Below are 18,181 nucleotides of genomic sequence, written 5' to 3'. Positions count from 1 at the left end.
TACCATTTGCAAACACATCAATGATTTATTACAATTTTTTTACAAAAATATAATTAGAAAAATATTTTGATACAGATATTAATAAAATTGACGAAGTCCACTAGGCCCTTAGAATTTACAGATTAGATCCGAGTAACAAAATATTATAATATGATAAAGCTAAACAAAAATAACAAAGCACAGTAGAACAGTTATTTGTTATCATTATTGTTTCCTAATTTTATAAATAAAGTATCGTGTAATATACACGATCGTATACGTATGTAATTCATTCTAAAGTCGCATCAATAATCATTTAATAATGTATCATATTATAATATTAATCACTATCATCAAGAATCATTGTTCCTCCATAGAAACCATTATGAAGAAATAATCTTTGAAGAAAATTTTGTTGTTTGTATGTGTGTTTCGAAATAAATTTAACTTTATTTCTATTTTAAAGATCGATAATTTTAGTTAAATAATATTCAAGAAGCAAATACCAATTTCTTCTTGATAATGTGGCAGAATATATTTTCAAATCTCTAAACACGCGCTATTATATTAAAATTTCATGTGTGATATAAAAATTGAACATTTAGATCACGTATAGAATTAGGTCCATTGCACGAAACTTATACCGTTTCATAAACTATAAGTTATTATTAACAATTGTACAATTTTTTAATCTTATTTAATATTTACCACAATTTCTCTCTTCCTCTCGCTCTCTTTCTCTCTCTATTAAATCATTTATTCCTATCTACATATTATTATACGCATTTGTGTGTATATAGCATCTGTATCAATATTATTGATTCTGGACTCCGCTTATCACGTGTTTTGATCCTCGATCGACAAATCCGTGTCGAGTTCATGTTCCGAAATTTCGCAAGAGTCCCAACGGTATAGCTAAGATGGTGAAACCAAAGGCGGTGCTTCCTCTTCCGGGATGCCCACGTAAATTGGATCACCCAAGCGAACCATCCCGCATGGTCCTCGCAGCGCAAGATGAATTCCCATAACTGGACTGTCGCCAACTGCAGGTCGAATCTGTGGATCTGTTACCTGCCTGTAACTGTGCAAAAAAATCTCTCATTATTATCGGCACGAGATGAACCTATAAAGTTAGCATGACATTCTGTTGATATTAAAAAAATAAATAATAACAGTTCCAGTAGCACTTTTTATAGTTCCTTATAAAAATAAAAAAAGTGTTTCATATTTTTTATGTATAAAAAAACCAAAAATCATGCTCACTTCATAGATTCGCACGAGATACTATAGTTATATTTAAATTTTTCGACATCTTGCGTAAAATATTCTGTGCTATATACTTTTTGCTATATATGTTTACCGCAATAAATTATATTATTTGACAACAATACAGTTTTATTTTATGTACTTTTTCAAAGTTTTCAGAGGCTCCGCATTAGAATGTTTTGTGCCAGTCTCTGGATCTATCGTAGTCATGATACATCTTGTACAGGGCCTAACGTTTCTCATAATGACATTCCCGATTTTCATCCAATCCCATTTATCTTCTTCGTAAGCAGTGGCACCTTTGACCACGAAATTCATGCGAAATTGTTGCGGAGTGACCGGTTCGTCCAGTCGGCTATTAAGATCTGCTATTGACGTTTCGTTGATCAGACTGAAGCTCGTTTCATCTGGATAGGCTCCCTGTTAAGATATTTTTTTTATATTTTATTTAGAATGTTGTTAATGAAATAATTAATAATTCTTTATGATTAATTCAAGATTAATATACTTATAATCGTATTTCTTGTATTATAACTTTCCTCAATGTTATATAAATGCCATAAGAATTTTCTTTTCTTGCACAATCAACTTGACAGTAACGTTAGTGACAGATGCACGATCCAAGAAGGACAAGTAAGTCAACTTTGTTATAACGGAAGCGCAAAGTTAAAAAGCGATCTCTCCGTTAGAAACATTTATGAGGCCGATGTGATTACGATGGCCAGAAGGTTATTTAGATGTTCAAAAATAAAAAATGAAACGAATACAAATAAAGAAAGTAATTATATTAAAAATTATCGTACTCACCAAGTCTCCCTCTTCTTCTAAAGGAAAGATCTTATGATTTCTCTGTCTCACTGATTTCACCGATCGATCTAATGGATAATAGACCAATCTGAGACCGGTATCCTCCTGAAGGATGAAGCGTGACAACCAACGGGCAACCTCCTCACCACAATCGCGTGCCGGTACCGCTTGACCCCACACAGCAACTCGAAAACTCTTGCCGCGAATTTGTGCAAGATCCACCGACATCGACATCATGCCCGGAGCGCGAAATGTAAGCACAGAACCGGAAATACTAGGCGATACCTTCAACGTTAGAGGAAGACCATGGATGAGAGCTTCCACATAGTTGGAATTATCCACAATCAGCTTCATTTTTAATTGAGCAAGTAAAATGTGTAACAATGAAAGGAAAACATGGCTGAGCGACCGTGTTTATAGCACGTGTCTATCAGCCGCTTCGATCTACGTTCAGTAGAATATGTAAACTATTCTCTCGATAGCTCTTTCATTAATTTATTTTCATGTCTATTCTAACTTGTAACGCAATATTTAATAATTACATACAACGAGTGCAATGAGAGTGGTTAGATGATTATTATATATAAAAATAATATAATTATGTAGTATTAAAATAATTCTTTAGGAAAATATTTTCTCTATTCTCTTTTTCTTGTATAATAACAAAGAAAATTAATTCCGCAGCTTCTTACATTGATCATTTTGGGCAGCTGCCTGGCAGTGAGAAATCGTCCCTCGAGATCGATGACAAGCAATGTCCGATCTCTCAACCAACCGGACTTTAGTCCCAATGCCGTGCATTCCATCTCCGTCATGCGAATTGCACCGAGTGATTTGACCGGGTACACGATCAAATCGCTCAATTCTCCGACTTTTCGCCACTTCGACGGTGGCTGAGGCTTTTGTTTTCGATTCCACCACCACCAGATGAAGAACACCGCCGTGCCGACGCCCACAGCGACAGTTGTAACGTATGTAAGTCGCGTCCTGTCTAAAAAGACATATAAAAAATAAAATACAAATTAATACGTCATAAGTTATATAAGAAGAAGCCATGTGATTTTATGTACTTATAACATATAAGCGCTCTTCTTTAAATCAATCTGACATTGGCCCAGTCAACAGTTTCATAATAGATGATTCTGTGATATTGTTCTAGAGACCACTTGATTCATTTCTTAGGTCACATCTTACGATGGACGTGATCGATCACATAAAAAGTCGTACTCATTTCTTTCCCGTAGCAGATAAAAATTGGGTCCGCACGACGCTTAACCGGTTTTATGAGTTCCGGAAACGTTTTATGAAATGGGCACTAAACGAGGTCATCTGGCCGTTTACCGTAATGCAATGTGTAGTGGTTTTAAATTACGATGCACTTAACGTTACTAGAAGAAGGCGGAAGACGACGAAAGTAATTTCAATTGCAAAACATATAGTTTCCATATAAATGCGCACACGTGCCTTATTGTACTACAATGTAATGACGTAAACTCCATATTTAAAGAAAAAAAATGCGACACGTTGTTATTTCAAAAATGTTGGATGGGCATACGAGATGCGGTGTACGTTTATTGTTTCGCGCTCTTTTTGTGTAGTACGTATTTCCGCTAATGTAATGATATGCATACGTGCGAGACCGGTTAACGCGTACCGGTACGCGATACAATTAAGTTCAACGACGCGCAACGAGCTGGTATAATGCAGAGTTCATAGAATATTCCGTCTGTGTGAGGTTTTCAATATCTTTACCTTTTTACACCATAAGTTCTTTTGTTAGAGTAAAATCCATTTGCAGTTGTAAGTATGTGACTGCCCGTGAGATCCGTTAATTTGACCCACTAAATGTCTTGTTGATTATCACTCTGCATGCAAATCACGAAAAGTTTACTGTTTCTTCGGTTTCTTTCGGTTTCGGCACTGCACTTCAAATGATGTCATCGTATCAATGTAACGATGAATTTTTGCAATGCAAAATTTACGATGTAAATTTTGACGTTGATTTAAAAATTTAAAAACTCATGTCAAATCATAAAATACGATCCTTAGAAAAATATTCACATGCAGTCAAATTTTCTAATAAATAGAAAATATAGGGCGTGCAAATGTATATTTCTTTATCGTATCAATAAGATAAGAATTGAAGAATAAATATTTCTTTCAGTGCAAATATATTCGTTTCAATAAAATACACAATGTATCGCAACTGCAAGACAGACAGTAACGATTAGCGATTAAAAAATGCTGAGTAACGATAATCGACTTTATAAATAACTCAAACTTATCACGTAAACACATAAACACACGGCTAGATATAAGAGAGGAACAACATTTTTTTATCTTCATTATCACGAGCTTCACTCAATTTTCTAAAAATCGAGAGAAATGCTTAATGGAAAAGTACAATAAGAGAGAGATGACCGGTGCGTCCAAATAATGCAGACTTAATTCATCTGAATGAGATGTTGATTCGTCACGATGGCCTTCTCGAACGATGAATAAAAAAGGAGCGAAGTAGAAGTAAAAACAAGTTATCTTCGTTTAGGTTGCCCATATATTTGTTATGCAAATTAACGTATGTATTTTTAAACTTCAAGTTTATATCGCAGTCAAAATATACGACATATGCCGTCGTATATGCTTGTAAAATTATGTATTTTTTATTCCCGACTACTATCTGTTGACAAAAGATGGAAGAAGTTTGCATTTTACCGAGGTCGAATCGATCGTTACTTTAAATTCTTGATAACTACAATATAATTTTGTGTCAACTTTTGCTTACATGTTTTTGGCTATAAACAGAACGACAAGCACGTAACTTTATTCGATCCCTTTATTCGGAAACATATTTTTCTCTCCTACTAAAAGGGGAGAAATCCCCCATTGTAGGCTTCTAGGGGACCACGCACCCTTCTCAGAATCAATACTGCAAGAAACAGGCATTATTCGAGCACGAGGGAAACTTGTGCTCGAAGCGAAGTTGTCCCTTTAACGTTTCGAGCATAACTAACTTGATCGCTTCGTCTCGACTTAAAAAGATTAAATTAAATTAAATTTACGGATTATTGACGATAATAGTATGAATGAATGAAATAATATTGTAATGACAAATTTCTATTAAGCTAATTGCACGATAAATTATTATCGATATAAGCAATAACTTGTGATAAATTATAGTTTTTATTATAATTGCTAATAAGAAATCGCGTGTTTGTCAAACGTTATTTGTTTCATAGTAATACTTAATGACGAAGTACAGCTATCGATCGTAAGAGGATTAAGATTGACAAGCACGAAGATATCTGTCTTTCATAGTAAATGTACCGTGCGAAACGTCGGATTCCATGTAGTCATTCCCCGAGTTATATATATCTTTCCACTCTTACGCCTTTCCGGAATGTTAGCTGTATATTCATACTAGTTTTATTAAATATCTCATCGATAAATAAACGTGTGTAATAATGGGAAAATTACGTGTATGAATAAACATATTTCTTATCTTATATTACAAATTATTATAACTCGTATCATTTCTAAATAACGCTCCAAGATGTGATATAAAAAACAAACTGAACTATCATTCAAATATAAAAATATTTTCTATATCGTACACACACTGCATTAAGACAATTAATTTTATTTAATAGCATGCTAAAGATAAGTAAAAAAAATGTACGAGTATTTTGCTTTGTTTGAAATAAAGATTATACACGAATATCTGAATTTCTCATTCTTTGCGCTCTTCTAATTGAATTGAATTTGATTTACGACATATTTGTAATAATCCACTCTCGTTATCAGCATCATATATCAAAAAAATGGTATCCAAGCTCCTTATCTCATACTGCATACTATAATTTATCTCTCGCTTTTTCTCCTTCATCATGCATTACATCACACTTGCTATATATAATTTCTTAAATCTACGCATATTTGAACATTTTCCATTAACATCTTTTTACACATTAGACCTGGTAATAATTCATACTATTATTAATCTATTTAATTTGTATTTTTCGGGTTAAAAAAATGAATCTGAAATACATATAAATCGAAATAATTCTGTGTCTTTTGCCTTTTGGATTTTTTCGTCGTATTTCCATCTGCATCCGCTTCATATCAATTTTCGTTTTCTTTTTTAGTTAATTTCTTTCATTTTCTTTGACTCTTTATCAATCTCGCGTACATTGACCTGTTCTCAATTCCAATTCAACCGGCACGCTTATTCCTCTCGAAAAGAAAATCAACCAAAAAGAATATCCTATATTAGTTTGAAGGTCACAAAAATAGTCGCGGCAATTATCAAATGACAAGTGCATATTTACCCATAATCACTGTCAAAATCGGCAAAATCACGATGAACTATGCAGACAAGATGTGATCTCAGGAACAGTTCTCAACAAGGATCTTCACGGATTCCTCGGGACCGTCCCGAGGGATAGGATGGATCAGTCGGCCTCGTCAAACCTCGTCTCTTGGCAGCTTTCGCGGCACTGATTCACGTGCACATCACAAGCATCTCCTTCTCCACGACGTGAACACCGTTATCTATCTTCGCGTTACGTTCTGCTATATCCTTCCACCATTATAGTCACACAGCCGTCGGAGTAGTCGCCGGCGCGTCGACATATGCGAAGCAGAGGGCATCGATGTGGTGTGCAAAGACCGTCGTCGTCGTCCAGAATTGGAACGCCGCTTTCTACAGGCGTGGGTAGCACATGCGCCGATCTACTCCGGCCAGTCGCTCCGAATTTTTTAAATGCGACAAGGGCGATTCCGATCAAACTCCGATTAACTTAATCATTCATTAATTTATCAAGCAATATATATAATAATATATAATATATAATATATATAATATATATATATAATATATTGTTTATTAATATGGATAGAATAATTTATTATGTTTTATGTTTAATAACAAGGTTTTTTAATTATATTATATTAGATTAGATTAGAGACAACAAATTATACAGTTAGAAATTTTGCAGTAAGAAATTCTGCTGAATTAATTATTGATCATTAATTAAAATTTTGCTCATTCTTAATTTATATAATCATACAGCTTTCATATAGAATTGTTTTCAACTTATTCTTTCTCTAAAGGAAATAATTTTCCAAAGTGACATTTCAACAAAGTACAGAAAAAAGCATTGGAGTAAAGAAAAGCTATTATACAATATATCAAAAATTTCAGATCTGTTTCACAAAAAGAAATATAAAATGCAAAATTTTTCAATTTAATTTAATAATTCTTATATCATTATAATTAGATTTTCTTGAGTTTTGTACGTACAATGTATTATATATAATAGTTAAAATTAGATTATCATTGAGAGAAAGAGATACGACCAATGATATCCCCAACAAAAAATACTATTAAAAACCATTGATTTTATAAAAGTTTGCGCGACAGTTAATATTTAAATAGTTAGCTTATAACATAATAATTTTATAATTTATTTCAAAAACATGTATTTAGAACTCGATAATATTCAATTTTAATTTAAAATTGCAATTTTATCGCTATTATTCGGATTTGATTATTCATACGAGTGATAATTGTAGAAAATAATGTACTACTTTTATGGCAGTATGATAATATATAAAAAGCTAATTATTTAGGTCTATTTAAAATAAAATAAAAATTATATCCTTTATCATTTATATATTTATATAATCGATAATATTGATATTGCCTAGAATTGATGATCTTTTCTCAACGCGTTGTCACTTCAAATTTCGCGGCTTGCAATATGCGCAGATAAAACCAGAACGAACATCAGGCCGGTCAGATCGCAGGCGTCAGGTGCCCCACCACGCTGCCACCAATGAACTGTCATCCATTCCAGTGAGCCTATACTCGCTCATCGATGATTTCATGGAGATGTGATTATTTTACAATCGCGAAAAGAGTGTTCGGTGTGTTTTCGCCGAGGTTTCCGGAGAGAATCGACAAACCGATTGATTGATTATAGCTCCTGGATAGACGGAAACTCGCGCGACATATCGGTGCTACGTCGTCGAAGGCGTAAACAGAAAAGTGCGCAGCTGTTCCTTCAATTAAATATACTTTGTTTTTGTATCAAGGTAGGTCAAACACACTGGATCACCGATGATCCATCTCTCCCTCAAAAAATTCTAGTTGTATCCTCGCGTTCAAATTTTGAAATCCAGACTGTTAAAAGAATTTCGGAAGCTTCAATTTCATGATTTTATGGATTAAAGGTTAAAATTGAGAATGCATGAATTACTGAGTATTGATGCAGAAATTACTGCTCGTACGTCACAGCTAATTTGTGTTATTATCGATACCTTTAACGAGCGTTTCTTGCATACTTAAAAGCAGATCAGATGTTTGTTGCGTGTAGCCACGTTGCCGTCTGTTATTTTCAGTTGCGATATGATAAGCAAATCCCACTGGGAAAATAATATTATCATTTAACGCGTTGGTCCACAGTTAAAGAAAAATTGAGCTGTCAGTTAAAAATATCTTTGATTATTTCGTTTATCTTGTTTAATTAAATATATGCTGCTTTGTTACAGATATCAGTATGCCCATTTTATACAGTGTCGTGGCCCGCGGGACTGTCATATTGGCAAAACATGCTGCATGCGTCGGAAATTTTGAAGAGGTCACAGCGAAAATCTTGGCAAAAATACCACCGGACAATGACAAACTCACATACTCGCAAGGGCCTTATCTCTTTCACTACATCTGCGAGGATCGCCTTATTTACATGTGCATTACCGACGATGTATGTATTAGATGCATTGCAACAGATATTAAGCTATATTAAAAATAGTGTATTAAATCTATTAAAGATATATAATGTAAAATTTTGTTCCAGGATTTTCAAAGATCCAGGGCATTTTTGTATCTCAATGAAATTAAGAGAAGATTCTTGGCTGTTTATGGACCAGGTGCTCAAACTGCCGTAGCTTATGCCATGAACACAGAATTCGGCCATGTTTTGGCCAATGAAATGGTACTGTCACAATTTATTATGTAACATGAAACATTGTTTTCAAATCAGTGTCTCACCGCAACTCTATGTTTTCCCTCTTTAGAAGCATTATAGCGAATCCAAAGATCTTGATAGATTATCGCAGGTTCATGGCGAATTAGATGAGCTTAAGGATATTATGGTAAAAAATATTGACAATATAGCGATGCGTGGCGAACGGTTGGAACTGCTTGTAAACAAAACGGAAAATTTGTCTGCCAATGTATGTAAAAGTGTGCTCGCTATTAATACTGTTAATCGAATTGAATATTATAGTAAAATTTGATTTTTTATTCTAGTCTGTGACGTTCAGGAAGACAAGTAGAAACCTAGCACGCTCCTTATTTTGGAAGAATGTCAAAATCTATGTTATTGTCGGCGCAATTTTAATTGTAAGTCTAATATTGCAATCAATATTCGGATCTTTCTAATTTCTATTGCAATTTATGGAATTATTCATTTTTTTCCTGTTACAGGTTGTAATATACGTGATTGTTTCTATAACATGCGGAGGCTTGGCTTGGCAAAAATGTGTGGGAAATTAATGCATATATATGTATGTATAATACAGTGATCAACCGAGTGAATAAATACGGATGGAGGAAAAATGCGCAAAAATCTAGTGTATGAGACTGATAAAAACCGTTAGATCCGCGACATTATTTACAAATTTATTATATCTTAGTTTAAATAATACGATAAGACTATTGTACTAAACATATATGTATATATACACACATCTGCAATATTTGTCCTTATAATGCTTACGTTATCGTTATTTTAAAAAACTCGGAACACAATTTATATTCTTTGACAAGGCATATATATATATATAACACATTTTATTTTTTACACCAAAATATGCATCATATTATATCTTATTTTATGAAAAGGCAAAAATAAAAATGTTTTCTTGTTCAACTCCTACATGTTTTTACAACTTGCCCAGTTTCATTGTAAAGCAAATATATTGTATTTCAAACTATATAAAATAAAATATAATTGTCGGTCATAATATTTTCAATTATTCTTGATTTTAATCGGAAGAAACATTAGAAATATATTTATGTAGAGAAAATTAAGCAAAAAAAAGAAAAGAACAGATCAAAAAAAATTAATTTGCTCTGATTTCGTCTTCGGAAAATCGACGCGGTATCGGCGGACCGTCATTCGGATCTCGTTATTCATCCGAGGGGGTCCATCCTCTCGCTACGGAGCGTGCGCCGCGATGCAACGACGTCGTTCGGCGCAGCGGCGTGCGACGGGTGGCGGCGTCGTGGCGCGGGCGCTCTCCCATCGCGAAGCCCGGGCCATCGCAGCAGCCCGGCGGCTCTCGCAGGATATCGATGTCTCGCGCGGCGCGCCCTTCGGGAGGTGCCGAAGTGTCTCCGTGCCTCGTATACACGCGTCACGATTGATCGTGCTCTGAACCCAAACTCCGAGATTTTGGGAAAAAACGGTCCTCCCTTTTTTATATCGTCCCGTCCTCCCTTCTTCCCGTTCACCAAGTTTTACGATCCCTTTCGTAAAAAAAAAAAAAGAAACGAATCCGTCGACAGGCCGGTAACGAGAAAAGGGAGAAAAATAAACAGGAAGTTTAATCGAGAAGCGCGCGTTTTTTTTTTGTTTGTTGCGTCTATCCCTTCGGATGGCAAAAAGGGTAGCGGTGTAAAAAGCTCGCGCGAAAACGCGCGACCCGATACGCACCCCGAGAGGCGAGCCGCTCAAAAGTATATACGCGTATGCGTGAGAAACGCGTTGGTGCGTGTGTTTACAACCTGTGGGTGGTGCGGCAGCGGCAGCGGCGGCGTTAGGCACCGATTACCGGGATATGGATTCGCGGTGGACCCCGATGGAGGCGGAGGACGGCAGATGACGGGATCCGCGGCCGGAGTCTGGCGCGAGAGGAGGACGCCGAATGAAAGTGAAAACTGTGGAACTGCTGCACCGCGGGCACTGCGTGATGCGAGAGGGAGGATGCGTCGCCCCCGGGAGAACAACGACGAAGGGTGCTGGGAAGATGAACGCCGGAAGGCGACGAATGCCTTGAGCTCCCCCCGTAAGTGCGTTTCTTTCCCTTTCGCCGGCTCCCTTCGTGCGAGACGCGCGAGACGCGCCGAGGTCGCGGCATTCGGCATTGGAGGGAAAAGCTGTTATAAACGCGCGTTAACGAATTCTCGCTTTGCGTTAGATAAACGCGAGCGTTTCGTAATTCGATTTCTGCGGCTCGAAATCGACATGCGCCACGTTGAACCACGGGATGGATTATATCATCATTTACACGTAGTTAAATTTATCCGTTATATTTATCCGATATTTTGCACGAAATTCTAAAGAAATATCGTAAGATCGATTGGAGACTATTCTTGAAATACCTAGATGGCCGAAATTTGCAGAAATATTTTTGGATCGGTTTTTACTTGTAGAGAAAATCTATAAAGACCTCACACAAATAGTTCTCGTATTTGAGATAAATAATTCAAAATGGAAGGCCCTTCCCGAAAAGTAATCTTCGGAACTAGTAAATAATAAAGCTTCATTATTTATTTAAATTCATTAAAATTTTACTGTATCTACCTAATAAGATTTTAATTTTGGAATATTTCTCGTAAATAATGAGATGTGCTCATCGATTTTTATAAATATCATGCTAATATTAAGTAGCTACATTTTTCTACGTTCCGATGCAGTCCGATAGCTCTCGGCCTATCATTTGCCGACATTTATTTTTCATCCCGTTGCGTGCTTTATTGCGTGCATCTAGCGACGAGAGACGTATAGTTTAGATAAAACATCGCGAGCGCGACATCGCCGGCGCAAAAAGGCAATGAACTGCTACGCGGCATGAACGTTGGAGTGGAAAATACGCTACCTTTCGCCGCACGCGACGGGAGCAACGGAAAATCGTTGCTGCGGAATTCTGGGAAAACAACAACTGTACCAGAGAATACAGCGATAATATTTAACACTGCTAGATATAGAATCTTCGTATCGATTCTAGTAAACGTATAATCCTTCCGCATTACCATACCGATGTAGTTACAGTCCCTCCTTTACGTCTTGCTTATATTGCGACGCCTGTGAATTATTCTATCTAAATATGAAAGCTCCAATAAGTTATTTAGTTCCGTTAATTTATCCAGTTATTTATTAAAATTCAGAGTATTCATTGACAGTCTATTTATTTTTTATTCAACAAACAAATCTATACAATAAATAACGTGAAGCGTTAGAAGGTGAATCTCTTAAACGGAAGAGATGAAAATTTTAATTATTATAATATTCAAGAACAATATGAAAAAGTGATTATATGTCATCCCTGAACGATAATTCATAATAGATATTATTCTGTATGCCGCAAAACTATCTGTGTTACTGCGGTCGATCCGAAACGTAGGCGTCTGACCCTAGGTTTTATTTCTGCTGTGCCCAGTGTTTCCCTAATGCGCGCGGGGGAGTCGTTTTGATGGAGAAATATTCGATGCCACGTATACCGGCCATAAAACGTTCGACGTACGGAAGGGTCCGTCCTCGGGCGTTAGGGACGAGCGGGAAGAATGTTCATAGACGTTAGAGACCCCCGCAAGGTCCTGGCAAGGAAGCGTTTTACTGGCTCTGGTCTGAATCACTCGTAGGACGACAAATGTCCTCCGAATGTACAAGAACACTGGCTTTCTTCGCAGCGAATAAGCGAATAAACCGAGTTGCTTGATATGATTTCAGCAGGTATCTTTTAACACCTTCGCGCCTGGTAATTTTTTTATTTTTCTAAAACTGAAAGCAGGATAAAAATAAACTTAAGTCTACAGTTGATTGCCGCAGAATCTGTCATTATAAGCAAAATAAAAACTATAAAATTTGTTTTAAAATCTCGTGTTTATACTTGTTTGTTTGAAGTTTAAAACATTTATCTGTCACAAATTCAAACAGAGGAAATATCAAATTATAAAACTCAGAGTATTAAAATTTAAAAAACTTTTAAAATGTATACAAATTTTTAATTTTGTATAATATAAAAAATTAATTAAATATTTTTAACCTTTTTAATTAAACATTTTTACCTAAAAAAAATAACTATACAGTTTACGTAAAAATACAATTTAATATTTCTGTTTTATACGATATTTTTTAAAGCAATTGCCTTTTCATTTGATTTTCAGGTTAAAGCTAATTTTATTAAAACTCATTTTGATTAATTTGAACTTAAAGAAACATACATCAATAACCAGCTATAGATTTTAAAAATATATAGAACTACGTCAACGGCAACCTATAGTTTATAGAAAGAATACTACGTCATACTACGTAATACTACGTCAGCGGTACGAATGTATTAATTTAGCTGTAACTCAATCGTCATTTACATTTCGCGTGATCGTATCCTTGTCAATATTCAATTAGTAAATGCCGTCGCGATAAATGCGTGTATAAAAGCGAGCCCCTGGCATTCTTCAATTTCCTCGCTGTCGAAATACGAAAGCGCGACGTTTGACAATGGTGTAGGATTACGTGCGAAGCGCGGCTCGAGTTTCGGGGGCTGTAATCGCCGAAGGCTCGACGGTAAACTTTCGCGAGGGAGTAATTATGCATTCCCCGCGCACGCAGTAGCGTCTTAGCGGAATATCTTGTTACTTGCAGGTAACAACAACTCCGGCGTACAGCGAGCTTGCCTATAAGACTTAGAAACAACATGACTAAGCGCCTAAGCACATAAGTCCGCTTCTCGCAAGATAAACAGTAACTGCGATATACGTTTTGCATGCTGTACTCGCGTCAATGAATTTTAATTAAACTTTGCCGATAAAATCTACAAGGCTTCACTTCGTGTCTTTTAAGTTAATAAAGTATCGTATACGCAATGTACACAGAAACTCTAGTTATATCAATTCTGTGACCGCTGGGAAACCGTCGTGATCCATAATGTTTCACAGTTTCAATTGAAATTATCAGCGCGCTGCGAACGGGATAATTAACTCGAAGAGAGCCAGATTTAATTTCCAATCTGACGTAATTAGTTTCCTACGAAGTACGTCCCTGCACCTTACGTAATTAAGGGCATCGAGGTCCGCTCCCGAGATTGCCCGGCAGCAGTCCGACGAAGTTTCTTTACTTAAAACACGCGATAAGTATATATAGAATTATGAAGCTACATCGTAATACTTTATATTACTTTTACTGAGAGATCAAAAATAATTTTTATTATATGAAAGATAATATAATTACTGAAAAGAATAAATAATTTTGCCTCAAAACAAAGATAACGCTAAGAAAAAGCTGAAGAATGCAGATAAAACCAAAAAATGTTATAAACTTCATGTTTTTAATTACGACCAATTTATTCACATGTCACATGACAATCCTTGAGGCAAAATCAGCTTCATAGTGATATATGCACGCTTGAGCGGAGGGTCTTAAAGAGCAATTCTCATCAACTACCCCCGAATTCATCGACGACTAATAACCGAGATAAGCGTCGAAATGAAAATCATACGCCTTCCCGGCGTGTGCTCGGCGCGATCGTCTCTTTTGCAAAGGGGTAAAGGAGAGCGCCTTTGATATCCGGGCTTGTTGTTGGGACGAGGGCCACGCGCGTGTTCACCGACTCTTTTCACGAGAATATTTTCGCATCGCGCGGTCGAGAACAGCCCCTCTCGCTTCCTCTCTCGCGCGAGAGGCAGCGGTGGAGGAGGCGCAGTATGACGTTGGGGACGATCTGTCTCTCAAGGGCCAATTCTTTCAGGCTGCAAACCCGGTGGATTGTGTGCGCAAGGGCCTACCCTCTTTAGAATTCCCCGTCCGTAGAGGAGCGAGGAGCTCGTGTCGAAGACAAAGACGAGGGGATTCGCCGCGCGCGAAAGGGGGGGAAGGGACGAAAGGAGCGAGAAGAGGCGCGAGGGAGAGTCCGGAGACTCTCACCGAGTGGGAGAGGTGCGGTTGAGCCCGAGGGGAAGTGAAAAAGCGAGAGGGAGATAAGGAGATAAGGAAGATGGGCGAGAGCTCGCCGGATCTCAGCCTCCGGCTACGCCAGGGCAGCTCCGACTCCAGAGACTCCTTCTACATGGACTTCGCACAGGTACGCGGGGCGGGGAGGGGGGAGGAAGGAAAATGAGGCATCTTGTAGATTAAAAATCATCTGTCTTGAATCTGAGCCAAGGGTAATTATCTGGAAAGATTTCGGATGGCGTGGCGGCGCGCGCGAATTATGAGGCTGCGAGTTTCTTGACTCGCCACCATTTCACTTACAGCGGATTATTACGAAAAGGGCAACTAACTAAATTCACAGATTTTTTACCCTTTAAAGTATTTTTTTAAAATCCGCGTTGATTACTTTGTAGAACCACAAAATTTTATTTTCACATAAAATTATTATAAATGAGATTTATCCGTATATACGTACGAAAATTCAATAATTACTGTTTACACTTTCGTTGATTAATATAGAGCGACACAAGATAATTTTTGGAACACGAGTGTCAGAGTTTGATAAATTTCTATTAAGTACTCGAGCGTGATATTCTCAGCATCCGCATTTGACCCTTCTGAAAACGGATTAATGCGCAGCGATGTGTCAATATATAACTGAACTACTGCATCAGTAAAGTCACATGCCCCGAAAAACAAATTCAATATCCTCGTGAATATCCTTTAAAGTAGGACAATTGTAAAATTGGCTGTGGAAACGGATAAATCATGTATGCTATTCGATTAAAGACTCTGTTAAATATTTACTCCGTGTCATTCACGTCACATTTGGCGAACGCAGCGCTTTCTTATTGCTATTGATTTATCGATATTACATTTACTTAATTAATTTTTCTAAGATATTGATTATGTAACTTATATACGGGGGAAACATTTCGATATTCTAAAAATTATTTTGCTAAAAATGAAACGATCCTTAAGGATTTAAAATTATATAAAATCGGCATAGCAACACCAATTACTGTAACGTATCTCTTGATTTTATTCCACAGGGTATCGATTCCGATATCGAGGAAGTGACGCGGCCCGGCGACAATAATTCCGATCCCATGCTGGAGAATCATCTGGAGGAGAACGGGAACGACTTGCCGCCAATCGAGGACATTACGACGATCCCCGAGGAGGCCTCGGAAGAATTAAGGGAGGAAGAGGAGGCGGCCGCGTTGGAAGCCGCGCTTCGAACGCCAGACGGTGGCACGATTAGCACGGAAATCGACAAACCGTCGACCGCAACGATCATGCAGGAGTGAGTATAACGGAAAGTGCCTTTTCCCCTTGGGTACCACCCATCCCACAACGTACGTACGCCACTCGAGACATATCTCGCTCGCTTTCCCTCGTCGCTAATTTTCACGATAGTTAACAATCCACGCGCGACGCGTCTCGCGAGATAACTAAACAACCTGGCAGTGAATAAACAGAACGAATGAGCAGCATTTACGGAGCAGAATAAATAATCTTTGTTTTTTAAGCGTAAATTTTTAATTGCAAATTTTTAATTTTATATATAATTGATCGATTTAGAATTGAAAAGCGAAAAAATTATATTAATATTCCGCGTTCAGACGCGAGACTGTTAAGAAACAAGAATTTCGACGTTGATTCGACCGCTTTGTATCGATTGTTACCGCTTTGTATGCACCACCGCAACGTAAATTATAGCCTCCCCTAAAGAGCCGGCGTTTCTCCACGTCTCTTCATTGGAGTGACCAACGCCCGGCGGTCCCAGCGGGCAGCATTAATCACCGTCTGCGATTAACGCGCATTTCCCTCGGTTCCCAGTATACGACCCTGTACTCCGTACACCGCCGGCAATTAAACTTGATCGTGAAAAATTCCTCGGCGATTTCGTAGCGACATGCCGATTTCCTCCGCACCATCAATCCCACATCCGTTCAACGTGAATTCTTTTCGACAACTTCCGTTGAACGCGAGGAACTGTCTTAACGCCAGTTCTTTTATTCACAATTACTATACAGCTGATGCAACAAGCATAATATTGTTTAAATATATCTATTAATATAATATTATTACTTGGCCATGAGTATAAAGCATCCTCAATTTATTGGATTTTCTTGGAAAAAGTAGTAATAACAGCCTTGGAGGCCGTTAACAAAATATTAAAATTGTTATAAAAATAAATATTTTTTAAATTTATTTTTCGTTAGGTATAGAACGTTTACATTAATTTATGCGAGTGCTTTATACTTTATAATATTATTATATCTGTATATAATATTTTCGCGAGCAATCTAAAACCATTATTCATATACATAATTTCAAATAAACGAGAATCCCATTTGCCTATCATCTGGTCATTGTTGAAAGTTGGTTTAATTGAAAGGAAATGCGTGCAGCTTCCGATACGAATTTCGTACAGTAATGCGACGGCTTTTGTTCGCGCTTTGGCTTTTACGCGTCGTTCGTCGCGGTGTCTCCAATAGAACCGATTTACCGGACCGAATGCCAAGTCCCTCTCGAATTCCGGCATACGGGAGCGTCTGGTTTGCGCGCGTATTCGGTCCATCCGCGGAACTCGATTACTTCCGCCGGATATCGAACGTGAATTCGCGTGCACGCGGGACGACCATCGGCGTCAGAGTTAATATTGACCTGTCACTCGGTTATGGCTTACGCTCGATCTCCGTCCGTGTCTTCCCTCTCGCTTCCGGTTCGACCTTCGGAGGCCTTCTCTAACCACCCTTCCCCCTTCCCCAAGTCTGCATCGCGTGTCGGAACTCTCCGAATCCTCTTCTCCAATCTATCAGAAAAGCAGCTTATTCCGTCGATTTACATGCAGATTCAATCAACGTAGAGATGTACTCAAGACGACATTTCGCATTTCGACCGCGGGAGAAATTTACATCGTGATATATGTATCTTTTGAAAACAAATTTCTAAGCATACTATATATATATATATATATATATATATATATATATATATGTGTGTGTACCGACCAAAAACATGATAAGATTAATGGAAAATAAAAAGAGGTAAATTTAAAGAGGTAAAAAAATTTAGCGTTCTTAGAATTGAGAGACACCGTATTGAAGTTATTTCAGTAGTGTCAAAAATGTAATCATGCACGTCTCATTTCGGGAAGGACAGGGATAAAAACTTTCCGGTCATATCAA

The 18,181-nt window shown here is 37.4% G+C and overlaps 3 protein-coding genes across 6 annotated transcripts in view; 2 read left to right on the top strand and 1 right to left on the bottom strand.

Moving 5' to 3' along the window:
* Positions 1-2: 2 nt before the first annotated feature.
* Positions 3-6,725, bottom strand: LOC105457464 (mitochondrial amidoxime-reducing component 1). The gene is made up of 5 exons (XM_011702178.1): positions 6,378-6,725; positions 2,745-3,043; positions 2,053-2,337; positions 1,388-1,665; positions 3-1,060 (listed from the first exon to the last, which is right to left on the bottom strand). Exons 1-5 carry the CDS (start codon positions 6,379-6,381, stop codon positions 895-897), a joined length of 1,032 nt encoding a protein of 343 aa, XP_011700480.1. The 5' UTR covers positions 6,382-6,725; the 3' UTR covers positions 3-894.
* A 1,135-nt stretch (positions 6,726-7,860) lies between these two features.
* Positions 7,861-9,823, top strand: LOC105457386 (vesicle-associated membrane protein 7). The gene is made up of 6 exons (XM_011702059.1): positions 7,861-8,145; positions 8,602-8,813; positions 8,907-9,044; positions 9,127-9,285; positions 9,362-9,454; positions 9,539-9,823. Exons 2-6 carry the CDS (start codon positions 8,610-8,612, stop codon positions 9,605-9,607), a joined length of 663 nt encoding a protein of 220 aa, XP_011700361.1. The 5' UTR covers positions 7,861-8,145; positions 8,602-8,609; the 3' UTR covers positions 9,608-9,823.
* A 5,046-nt stretch (positions 9,824-14,869) lies between these two features.
* The window catches only part of LOC105457162 (otopetrin-2), a 13,521-nt gene continuing 10,209 nt past the window's right edge, over positions 14,870-18,181 (top strand). For all 4 annotated transcript variants that reach the window (XM_011701943.1, XM_011701869.1, XM_011701786.1 and 1 more), the window contains exons 1-2: positions 14,870-15,135; positions 16,037-16,290. In XM_011701943.1, the coding sequence (XP_011700245.1) occupies positions 15,049-15,135; positions 16,037-16,290 (341 nt within the window). In that variant the 5' untranslated portion in view covers positions 14,870-15,048. The remainder of the gene's footprint in view (positions 15,136-16,036; positions 16,291-18,181) is intronic.

Source organism: Wasmannia auropunctata, unplaced genomic scaffold (genome assembly GCF_000956235.1).
Source record: "Wasmannia auropunctata unplaced genomic scaffold, wasmannia.A_1.0 LD336116.1, whole genome shotgun sequence".
In the NCBI taxonomy this organism is placed as follows: Eukaryota; Metazoa; Arthropoda; class Insecta; order Hymenoptera; family Formicidae; genus Wasmannia; species Wasmannia auropunctata.
Note: the sequence above shows the minus strand (reverse complement) of the source record. Positions and strands in the feature narration are given on the sequence as shown.

Coding starts and splice junctions, on each gene's coding strand:
- LOC105457464 (XM_011702178.1), bottom strand. Junction 2,338..2,744: donor AGCTGCCCAAAATGATCAAT/GTAAGAAGCTGC, acceptor CTAACGTTGAAG/GTATCGCCTAGTATTTCCGG. Junction 1,666..2,052: donor TAGAAGAAGAGGGAGACTTG/GTGAGTACGATA, acceptor ATATCTTAACAG/GGAGCCTATCCAGATGAAAC.
- LOC105457386 (XM_011702059.1), top strand. CDS start 8,610: ATGCCCATTTTATACAGTGTCGTGGCCCGCGGGACTGTCATATTGGCA. Junction 8,814..8,906: donor ACATGTGCATTACCGACGAT/GTATGTATTAGA, acceptor ATTTTGTTCCAG/GATTTTCAAAGATCCAGGGC. Junction 9,455..9,538: donor TTGTCGGCGCAATTTTAATT/GTAAGTCTAATA, acceptor TTCCTGTTACAG/GTTGTAATATACGTGATTGT.